The 11,530-nt window shown below is 40.3% G+C and overlaps 1 protein-coding gene and 1 long non-coding RNA gene across 2 annotated transcripts; one reads left to right on the top strand and one right to left on the bottom strand.

The window, feature by feature from the left end:
• The first annotated feature begins 1,781 nt into the window (after window positions 1-1,781).
• Window positions 1,782-2,397, top strand: LOC112844190 (uncharacterized). Its single transcript, XR_003216904.1, has 2 exons — window positions 1,782-1,843; window positions 1,919-2,397. It is a non-coding gene; the product is annotated as an uncharacterized LOC112844190 (long non-coding RNA).
• Window positions 2,398-5,099: 2,702 nt separating this feature from the next.
• LOC106097088 (uncharacterized) lies at window positions 5,100-8,972 on the bottom strand. Its single transcript, XM_019354471.2, has 3 exons — window positions 8,716-8,972; window positions 5,827-6,168; window positions 5,100-5,590 (listed from the first exon to the last, which is right to left on the bottom strand). Exons 1-3 carry the CDS (start codon window positions 8,789-8,791, stop codon window positions 5,403-5,405), a joined length of 606 nt encoding a protein of 201 aa, XP_019210016.1. The 5' UTR covers window positions 8,792-8,972; the 3' UTR covers window positions 5,100-5,402.
• Window positions 8,973-11,530: the final 2,558 nt, after the last annotated feature.

The raw sequence follows: 11,530 nt of genomic DNA, 5'->3' as shown, positions 1-11,530 counted from the left end.
TTTTCAGGCCCCTCTTATATGGAACCAGCTTCCAGTTTAGATTCGGGAGACAGACAGTAGTCGTGTCCAAATTCATGGGCTGCATCCTCCTGAGGACCCGGCCTTCGCGGTCTACGTGGGCCGGGTTCTCAGACGGTCGGGTAGGCCGGAAGTAAACGGCAGTGAAATTGGACAATCTAGCCTTCTGATTAACGTCACCGCTGTCTCGGTGGAGTTAAATAAACTCGGCTGTCTGCTCCTCGCTATGTAAAATATAACAGGACACTGGCGTAAATTCTCAACCATCTCACACTTCTGTTTAATCAGTTTTCTGTTTGACGTTTAGTCAGCTGTATAAAAACCAAGGAGGAACCCACTCGGGGGATTAATAAAGTTTTATTTTATCTAATCTAATTTAATAACTTGAATCTCAGCCAAACCGATTTACTCACGAACAAACAAAACACTGAAAAAGCCCAACAATAACATTTTTAGGTTGTCTCAGGTACTTATATACTACGTTTAACCTGAGTAGCGAAAGTCCGTGGTGATCTGAAAATGTGTGCCGGGAGTTGTGCCGTTCTCGGCGGCTTCAGTGACCGTCGAGCTCTAAGCTCGCTATCGAGCTGGTGGGTAACAGACGTCTCCGAAAACGTCGAAGCACTTTTCCAAATATGCGATCTCTTGATAAACCGAGCAGATATTTGATGTTTACACAGCTACTTTCTCGCCTAAAAATATGTTAAAAGTTTATTTTGTGACCCAGAAAAATTAATAACAGTAATTTTAAAACTTAGTAGCGGCCACCATTGCCGGAAACTGGAGTTTGGCTGGGCCGCGCTATGAATTCTGGGATATGGTGGGCCAAGAATGATACACCTGACCCATCCTCAAATTCGGGGAAAAGGAGGACGCATTTGTTGGCTGCATTCGGAGCAGTCTACGAATTTGGACAGCCTTCAGCGCGTCGCTGTGACGTAATCGGTCTACAAATGTGGCCTCAGGAGGAGGCAGCCCATGAATTTGGGCATGACCACTATCTCTACTTTCAAGATTAGGCTTAAAAGTTTACTTTTTGCTAAAGCATATAGTTAGGGCTGGACCAGGTGACCCTGAATCCTCACTTAGTTATGCTGCAATAGGTGTAGGCTGTAGGGATTCCCATGATGCATTGAGTGTTTCTTCTTCAGCCGCTATGTGTTAATAGACCCCTTTGGACTAAATCATACTTGTTATTAATTTCTGGATCTTTCCATAGTCTGTCTTTTATCCTGTCTTTCTTCTCTTACCCAGCAGATGGCTGCACCTCCCTGAGTCTTTTCTACGAAATGTTTTTTCTTATTAAAAAGGTTTTTCTTTATTATTGTAAGGTCTACCTTACCTCAGTTGTGATTTGGTGAAGTATAGATAAAACTGAATTGAATTGAATTATCAATTTTATACATCAGGGGTGAAAACCACATTGACAATAGCCAAACTTAATACAAGAAAGCCCCCCCCCCCTGCATGGTCACAATAGATGGTCCACTTAAACCAGCTCCATTCTCAACCTCTTCTTTTACCCCAATCAGGAAGGACCGGAGCAGCACCCAGGTAACTCAGACAGAATAAAGTAATTATAACAACCTCATCCTGCAGAGTCCTGTCCTCCCTGTGATGGAGGGAGATGACGTCACTCTGCTCTGTAAAACAAAGACCACTCCCTCCAACCTCCCAGCTGCTTTCTATAAAGATGGCTCCCTCATCAGGAAGCAGCCTACAGGTCACATGACCATCCAGCATGTTTCCAGGTCTGATGAAGGCCTCTACAAGTGTGACATCAGCGGTCATGGAGAGTCTCCATCCAGCTGGATCACTGTCACAGGTGAGGAGCTTCACTTTGATTTCACCTCTTATTTCATCCACATATTCACCTGAACAGGTGGGATTCTCTCCGCAGGTGAAACTCCAATTATCCACTGAGCTCTGCCCCAGTATCTCTCCTGCATTTTGACTTTACAACAATGTGCTGACTGGTGTTGTTCTGTCCATACTGACCTATTAATCCGTAATCAATATCTGCCTCCAGTGATAAACACATCCACCAGTGGTGAGCAGGGATTGGACAAGGAGGTTGATGATGTCACCCCAGAGCATCACAGAGCAGTTATGAACTGAATCAAACCCAGTGCTGTGTGTTTATCAGCTGTTTCCACTTTGCTTTTGTTTACATGTTTTCTGAACCAGTTCATAAACTTTTGACTCTACATGTATCATCTGTTCTCAGCAAGACTTTGTTATGATCCATGACCGCGTCCCAAATTTGTTTAAATCTTTAGCTCCTCCCATTAGTGTGTGTGGTTGTGTGTGCACCGCTCTTTGCTGTTTGTTCTTAGATGGAATCAATAGTTTTTGTAAATAAAACACTTAACCATTGTACATTCTGAGTGTTTTGCATAAGTTCAAGTAGGAGTAAGAAGACAGCTGTATTATTTTTTTTTATTTGTTTTGATTTAAAAAATTTTCCCCTCTTTTCCATTGTTTAGGAGTAGTGGAGGGCCAAACAAGGCTGTTTATTCATCTTCAGCTTAAATCTATAGGAAAGAACACGTCAAGTCACACAAATGACATTTTAGAGATGTTTTATGTTATCATGTTCTGTTGGCATTGCTTCTGTTTTTGCTTGGGAAATCAATTCAATTTTAAATGCCTCTAAAATGATGGGGTGCTGAATTTGTTTCATTTGTGTAACTATAGTCACCTGGGACACTGGAACACTTTGGGCAAATATAGATGATTAAGTAAAGACTGTGACTGGATAGAAGAACATGAATGACTGACGAATGCCAACTATGATTTTTGTCTTTTCTCAATTTGTGTGATCACAATGAAAGTCCTCACATAATTTAGCTTCCAGGTGGGAACACAGCTCTTCTAATCAACTTTAAAGTGAAGTAACAAACACACCAAGTCTGGTTCTTCATATTTTTGAAAGTAAAAGTTAATAAATTATTGAATGCTTCTCATTGCTAAATTAGAGGGAAGGAAACATGACCCCCTCCAATGCTATAAACTCACTGAGACATCTTTCAGGAGCAGATTCAGGAGCACACACACAAAAAGAAAAAACACAAGAAACATATTTTTGATCTTTGAGTTCCAAAGCCTAACTTTTACAGAGAATCAAAAGGAACATTGGAGAAAAAAAAAGATGATGAACTATTCCGAGATCTCGCAAAAGGTTCATTACATTATAAATAAGGAATAAAGATCATTGACACAGGTCTCAAACTCCAAATTGTGCTGTACCAAGCAAATTCTAAAAAACTCCACAAGATGGCACTGCAACACCAGGAATGAAATCATACCTGCTCAGGCAGCAATCAGGTCCTCAAACTAACCTCTGTACACCAGGAATACGGTTCCATAACACCTCTGCTTAACAGTCACACAATTCAATGTTCTTGTTTTTGTATTCAGCTGTGAGGTCAGTTTCAACATTTAGGCAATCAGCTGTTTAATCTGTTTCACACCTACACACATAAATTAATTTGGGATTTTCATAATAAAATTATTTGTGTGTTAGCCATTGTGTTTTATATTGTACTCTTTATTAGTCTACTCTAATCTGTGTTTGTGACAGAAAGGACCTGAGGCACATAAAACTGCAGGCACATGAATATTTTATGTACAGTGTGTTCACTCTTGCTTTTACAGCTTTCCAGCAGCCTCCAGTGCAGCACAGCTCAGCGTCCTGCTCAAATAGGGCGGGATGATTACATGATGGAGGTCACCTGTGTGGGTCAGCCTGCAGCTGAGCCACAAACCACACTCCACCACAGTAAATTAACTTAATTGATAAAACATACAAAAAAAATCTCAAATACCACTTTTATCAAATCTTACTTCAAAAAAAAAAAAAAAAAATCATGGCCTTTTCATTTAAGCACCTCCCACTAACACACCCACTGTTCCCAGCACTGCTGAAGCCGCCAGGCTTGAAACAAAACTCCAGCACACAGGAACATAAGTTTACAAGTGTTTACTGTTATTCATGTAATAACTGTTTGTAGATGCAGAGGGTTCATTCACACATCTACTTCCTAAACATTGCCATTTTCTTTGGATCGATTCCAGATCAGACTAAAGCTGCACAGACTGATTTGAGAGGTCCGAGTTCTCTTTTCCTCTCAAGACTCATTTCACTCTGCGATCAATAAAGTTTTTCTTATTGTTTTTCTGCTAAGGACTGAAAAAGAAATACAAAACACTGATACATCTTAAAACTTTATTTATAAAAACATGTTTCTAAACAAACAAACAAATTAATAAATGTTTTTGACAGTCACCAACACTTTTGATTTGGCACAGTCACTGCTTCTACTCATTGTCTCTCTCTCTCTCTGTCATTCACTCACATGTATTCTGTGTTGTTTATACTGACCAGTGCATAACTCCACTTGCTTCCTGCTCTCACTACAGATCACATTTTTTATAAAATCATTTCACAACAGTCTTCTGAATTTAGAATTAACTTGAATTACAGATAAATAATAAGGCAGCACGCTGGTAAAGGAACAGACAGAATGTGTCAGACACAAATGCAGCGAGTCATTTACTCAAACTCATAACAGAGAGGCAGTAGCCTTAGAACAAAAACATTCGGATGGTGGACATGTACATGCTCATGCAAGTCGTATTTGAGTCCTTTGCTCGCACTATACGTCTGCACAAGCGGCACGCTGCTTTAGTTACATCCTTTGGTTTACCGCTTTCATCCGGTTTAAAGGCAAAGGAATCCCAAACTGGCTACTTTTTTTTAGCAATTAGTTCGTATTTGGACTTTTTCTGTGTTGTAAATGCGCAAATCAGACTATGCATGATAACAGCCGTGTCCAAATTCATAGGCTGGGTTTGAAAATGATGCGTCGGGAGTTCACTGTTCTTGCCGGCTCTAGTGACCCTTGAACCCCGGCTAGCTATCAGGCTGTTGGGTAACAGACGTCTCCGAAATCGCCGGAGCATTTAATATGTGATGTCTTGATAAACCCAGCAGATATTTGAAGTTTACACAGCTACATTCTTGCCTGAAAATATCTTAAACATTTATTTTGTGACCCAGAAAGAGTAATTAGAGTTGCTGCCACCATTGTTGAAAACTGGGCCGTGCTATGAATTCTGGGATATGGTGGGCCACGCCCATCAAAAAGTCTGCGCATGCGTGAATGTATCATTCATCGTCGATTATTTGACTTACGATTGCCGGTTGGAAAATTTTTACACATCGCCCAACTACTACTGTTCTCTCCCCCCTCTCCCATCCCCCATCCTCTAATTCCTTTATACCCAGTTTACTTTTGCATTGTTACCTGTACCTGTCCAACTGTCACTCTGAGTGTTACACTCAATGATAAAAACCTGGAACAGCAGGACTCACAGGTGAGCTATGAAGACCTTTCCATCTGCTGTCCTTGTTCAGAAGGAGACTGATAATTTGAATTCCCATATTTTCTGTAGATCACAAAACTAACAACAGCAACAACAAGAAGCACAGCAGGAACTGACAGACCAACTGCAGGTCCAACAGATCCACTCTTCTTCCCTTTATCCTCTCTGCGTTCTCCTGTGTTATCTGCAGGTGAGAAACAGGTGTGAGGTGTCAGCTGTCAGGTAGGTGATGAGTGAAGAACAGAACAGAATCCATTTCCTCTTCAAACTGCTGTCAGACATTATCTACTGCACTCTGATCACATCACTCAGACCAGCTGCTTTCTACAAAGTCTCATCAACAACATCTTTAGAAACAAACATCAACAACCAGGAAGCAGCTTCACCTCTGATCACACACACACTCAACTTCACACTCACCTGGTTCTTCTACATTCAGGCTGGTTCTGTTCAAAAGCTGAACTGGCTGACTGTTGTATGCTGCTTCACATTCATATGTTCCAGAATCGTTCATGGTGACATTCTGGAGAATCACTGAGAAGTTTCCATTCGTCATCCATTTTGAATCCTTCATCTCCACCCGACCTTTAAACAAGTCATTCTGGAAGTGTTCCTGAAAATGACCATCTTTTAAGTAAATGACATAATCATCTGTCTGCAGGTCAGGTTTGGTCCACCTTAACATTATTTCAGTAGCATCACTGCGGCCGTAACACTCCAGAGTGGCATTTTCTCCTCGTCTGACTTTGACCTCTTTTTGGCCTACAGAAGGAAAAGATGAGAAAAAGGAAGAAAAATCAGTAACACAGTTCTAACAAAATATTTCATTTAAATACAATAATTCATGCTGTCTTCTTACTTTAAACTGAACATATCACAAAAAGAATGATAAGATGATGGAAAAAGAAAAATATGTATGAGAGTTGATAAGTAAATAACGAAGCTTTACTTGCTTTACTTTACTTTTAAAGCAGTGATGATATATGTTTCTGTCTTTAGATGATGAAAAAAATGTCTAACCTTTAAAAACTAATGTTTTGCTTTAAATCTAGAGACATTTTTGAAAATTAACTTAAACATGTTGTTGCTTATTTAAATAAATATAAAATGCATATTAAAAATGTACTTTTTAACACAGTCATACAAAGTGCTTTCAGGTGTTTTCACAGTTACAGAGCCATGACATCGAGTTAAAATTCGGTTTGTTGAACAGTGCTCGCCTAAACTGAACCATGTGATTTATGAGCCATAATGATTTGAGTTTAAACAAAATCAAACAAATGTTAAAAATATATTTTTTTCTACATGAATAAATCATTTCATGTCTCAGAAATGAAAAACCATTATAGCAGTGATTCTCAGTGTTTACAAATTCATCAGTTAAAATACTGATATCCAGTGTAAATGTTACAGTACCATCTATGAACTATTAATTGGATTGTTTTACAGATCAGTTTCATGAGACTCACAGTTTGTAGAGAGTTTTAAAAAGAAGCTGCCCCCATGTGCAAAGTCTGTATGTTTGACTGAGTCCATGTGGTGGTCTCTTCTATTCATGGATTGTAATAAATGTAGATGTAGCCACTGTGATGCACCCATTTGTTTTTAATGTGTTTGTTTTTGTTTTGCTTTTGTTTGTTTGTTTGTTTTTACTAATAATTGTATTAAAAACAAAGTTCCTCTTGCTTGAAAATCCAGGAAGGACTAATAAATAATGTCTGCACAGATTTGAATCCCTGACAGGATGAATATCAAACAGCTCAATAATGAAAGGAAGTTTATAAAATGTATTTATATTCACAAGCACAAGTCACAAAGTGCTATACAACAACAAAAACACAACATCAATAGAGAATGCAGCAAATGCCCTACGTATGGAAACAGAGACATCTGCAATACCATAGAACAAGCATAAGCTTTAGTTACACCTTTGTGTACAGTGGAGAGCCAACAGCCAAGTAGTCATTTCTCTTAAGGTCCCATTATATTCACTGCAGTGGACACCAGTGTGCTGAGCAAAAACATCAATGAACATTATTGTCTGGAATCACATCCACGATGTGACCAACATCTCAGCCCCACCCCCAACACCTACAGTTAGTTTCGATTTCTGGACTCATTCTGTTTCAATTCTTCTAATTCGGGTGACACTGATAGGTGTGAGGGTGTCCGCACAGCGTAAATCACCACACTGCCTGTTATTTCTGCATGTTTCTAAATCCTTGCTTGGGGATTTTGTTTCTAGGATTCATGGTGGTCTTATCTCTTTGAAGATAAACAGATAGTGGGAATACTCAGGATTGAATACTTGGAAAGACCAACTGAAAGCAGCTGCAGTAAAGGTCTGGCAGGGCATTAAAAAGGAGGAAACCCAGCATGTGGTGATGTCCATGGGTTTAAGACTTCAGGCCGTCATTGCCAGCAAAGTGTTTTCAACCAAGTATTAGAAATGAACATTTTATTGACAGTTATTTAATTTGTCCAATTACCTTTGAGCCCCTGAAAAGAAAGGAACGTGTTAAAATATGCTTTAGTTCCTCACATGTTTATGCATCTCTTATGTACCTTTCTGTTTAACTACCTGAATTAAAGCTGAAAGTCTGCACTTCAACTGCACCTGAGTCATGTCATTTAAAATTCATTCTGGTAATGTACAAAACCAAAATTAGAAACAAGTTGTCTCTGTCCAAATAATTATGGATCCAACTGTATTGCAGTGAGTTTGCAACCTGCTTCAGCTACAGGACCAGCTGAAGCAGCTTTTTATTTCTACTTACTTCCTTAACTTTTATTTGGTTGTTTGGTTTCTTGGTTTCACTGTGGTGTACTCTGGTCAACTCTTTTTTGAGAGAAATAGACGGCATTTATTACTCTGCCTTCCTATACCCACATAGTGTAACTGCCTGCTGGCCTCTTACGGGAAATGACTGAGATGTAAATAAATTACGTGGCGATGGTAAAGAGGGGATTTCCTCTGGGGTGGAGGATTGGTCTTTGATTTTATATCGATGGTAAATGGCCTGTATTTGTATATTTCTACAGCTAAAAAGTTGCTTTGCGGTAGTCACTCAGCTCTAAAACAAATCTACTGTTAAGTTTAAAAGTTAAAATTCCACTTTTAAACTTATTTTATCCAGCAGCTGCGCCATTGGAAGTGAAAGTGAAACCGCGACTTGAATTAGACTTTGACTTAGAAGTTGTGACTTTCACCATTACAGGCTAACATCAATCCACGAACTGTTACAGTAACTATATAAACCTCCAAACTCCGCACATTGCAAGGATAGCAGATGGTAAAACGCTGGTTACCTTCACAGTAAAGATTTCCCAGTAGATAGAAGATAAATACTCCCGTCAGGACAGTCCATGGTCGTAACGCCGCCATTACAGTCGAAATGCTACACGTCGCCGACAAATCAATATGCCAGGTGACAAGTGGGCTTCACTAACGCGGTTACCTGAACTAAAGAAGCAGAAAGTTCATCGGGGAGCTGGTCATCCAGGCTCAACTTTCACGAGTAACACCATCGGACTTAACTCCGAGAATGGGAAGTTCGATATGTTTATGATGTTTTGACGGTGTGTGTCGAGCATCCGAAACACTGCTCCGAAGCCTGGTTGGAAACGCCCACAACTCACCACGTGATCACGGGCATCACCCCCCCCCCCCACACACACACACACACACACACACACACACATATGAAGAGTTAGAGAGAGTATGCATAGTATGCAAACGGCTACCAAACAGACATCATAATTCGTCATACAATGAGAACAGGACAAATCAACAATTGACACTGACTAGTTAATATTATATTATTGTATATATCGTTTGGAGTTTAGTCTGTTACTGTTACTATTTTTACCATTTCTTCTTGGAGGAACTGTAACCCACATAATTTCCTTAGGGATTAATAAAGTATTCTGATTCTTAATGTTTTAGGATACATGACCTGCCATTATCCAATGACACATCTGCTTACCTGCATCTTTTGCTCGTTTCTCCTTCTAGGAGCCATAATTAAATGTATTGAATTTTAATGATCACTGGGTTTTCATTTGTTTGGTTGCTATGGTGATGTGTAACGGGAGTCACGTGGGTGCTAGCGGTGACGTTAAGAGGGCGTTGTCAGTCTGTCTTTCACTGGTTTGATTTTCACAGAGAGGAGGGCTGGGTAGCCGTAGTTTTTGTTGACCGAAGCACAACGGGTTTCCTCTTGTTGCATTAGAGCCTGTGAAGTTCTAAGAGTTTGAATCGCGAGCCGATCAAATTGCTCTGTAAACTTTTCAAGCACTTTAATAAACAAGCAAGCAATTCCACCTCTCGCATTATTGCGTAAAGTTGACAGCACGTTAGGCAAATAGGCAGGCTCAGTCCCCGGCCTCTAGCGACTGTGGAAGTCGCTACACTCCTCCTCTTCTTTTCTCTTTTTTTTTAAACTTCAAAAACGGGTTGTGTGTGAGACTTTAAATCAACAAAATATAAAATACACATTGTTATTGATCCCTTTACCCCTGGTCATAAAGTGTATATTTATTTTCTTACTCCTGCCAGAATTTGGTTTACTGTGTAGTAAAGTTACATTTTAAATTAAGATTGTGATTTTATTTGGAAAATAATTTATTCAAAAATGCAGATTTTTTAAAGCCAAGCTTGATTTGAACTATTGGCAGAGTCGAATAAAACTTTTAGTGAGTCTCTGAAAGTAGTTCAAAAATGAATCAACCCATTATTTTCATTACTTAAGAGTTTTAATTTAATATGATCTAACCCCTTTATTTCTCTTTAGTTTTGTGTGTTGTTATCTTAAATTTTATAGATAAGTATACCTGTTCAGTCAGCTTTGTTACTGTCACAGTCTGGCAAAAGCAGGCTGTGTGAAGTAGAGAACCCAATTGCTGACAAAACACACACTGACTCCCTGTCTCATCTCTCCCTTCAGACATTTAGGGCCTTGGCCTCTCATGTAGAGGCAGCTCTGACACCAGTTCCTCCATTTTCAGCCATGACATTTGAGATCTAAATTCCAGCATCACAGAGCTCATCAGACTCTTCCGAGGAGCGATAATAAACAGTCTTGCTGCACGTGCCTTGTCCACATATTGGACCTCTTGGAACATGTTCTGTTTGCTCAATAGTCAGTTCAATCTTCCTTTCCAGTCATTCCACATGGGAACCAATTCTAGTATCGGATCTTTTGTTTCCGATTTTTGGGCATTAAAAATTCCCACAATAAAGACGTACCTCACACACACTCGAGGTACGGAACACACACTCGAAGCAGTGTTCCTGCTCGCCTTCTTCAGGTTGTTACGCTGTTCAGAATTTACGTCCTCATCAATAAAATTTTATCCGGACCTTGTCCCCTGCTCAAGTGACTTCCACCCAGTCTCCGAAGACTGCCTTGTCTTCTTCCTCAAACGGAGCAAAACTAACCAAATGGGCAGCCCCCTTCCTATATACTACTTCAAAATAACCTCACATTTAAGTGCTTTTAAATCACTAACCTATTACCTCTACCTCAGAAAATCCGTGCGCACCTTGCCTTCAGAACCACTGTTCATCATCTGGTCTGCAGTACGGGGGCCCCACAGGGAACTGTGCTGGCACCGTTCCTCTTCACCCTCTACACTGTAGACTTCTTCATCAACTCCCCACACTGCCACCTACAGAAGTTCTCTGACGACTCTGCCATAGTCGGCCTTATCACAGGTGAGGACGACTCAGAGTACAGACAGTGGACTCTGGACTTTGTGGACTGGTGTCAGCAGAACCACCTGCTGATCAACGCCGGGAGAACCAAGGAGTCGGTGGTGGACTTCCGGAGATGCAGACCCCCCCACAATGACACCGGTGAACATCCAGGGAGTAGAGATTGAGATAGTGGACTCTTATATGTACCTGGGTGTTCACCTGAGTAATAAACTGGACTGTAGCCACAACACTGATGCTCTTTACAGGAAGGGTCAGAGCAGACTCTACCTGCTGAGGCGGCTGAGGTCATTTGGAGTACAGGGAGTGCTTTTAAAGACCTTCTATGACTCTGTGGTGGCATCTGTCATTTTTTACAGTGTTGTATGTTGGAGCAGCGGTTTATCCGCAGCTGAGAGGAAGAGGTTG

This window comes from Oreochromis niloticus, linkage group LG3, assembly GCF_001858045.2.
Source record: "Oreochromis niloticus isolate F11D_XX linkage group LG3, O_niloticus_UMD_NMBU, whole genome shotgun sequence".
Classification (NCBI taxonomy): Eukaryota; Metazoa; Chordata; class Actinopteri; order Cichliformes; family Cichlidae; genus Oreochromis; species Oreochromis niloticus.
Note: the sequence above shows the minus strand (reverse complement) of the source record. Positions and strands in the feature narration are given on the sequence as shown.

What these genes read in the sequence shown, in the direction of transcription:
- LOC106097088 (XM_019354471.2), bottom strand. Translation starts at nt 8,791, where the DNA reads ATGGCGGCGTTACGACCATGGACTGTCCTGACGGGAGTATTTATCTTC. An exon ending in GGGAAATCTTTACTGTGAAG is followed by an intron (nt 6,169 to 8,715) that starts GTAACCAGCGTT and finishes TTCCTTCTGTAG; the next exon opens with GCCAAAAAGAGGTCAAAGTC. An exon ending in CCTGAATGTAGAAGAACCAG is followed by an intron (nt 5,591 to 5,826) that starts GTGAGTGTGAAG and finishes TCTCACCTGCAG; the next exon opens with ATAACACAGGAGAACGCAGA.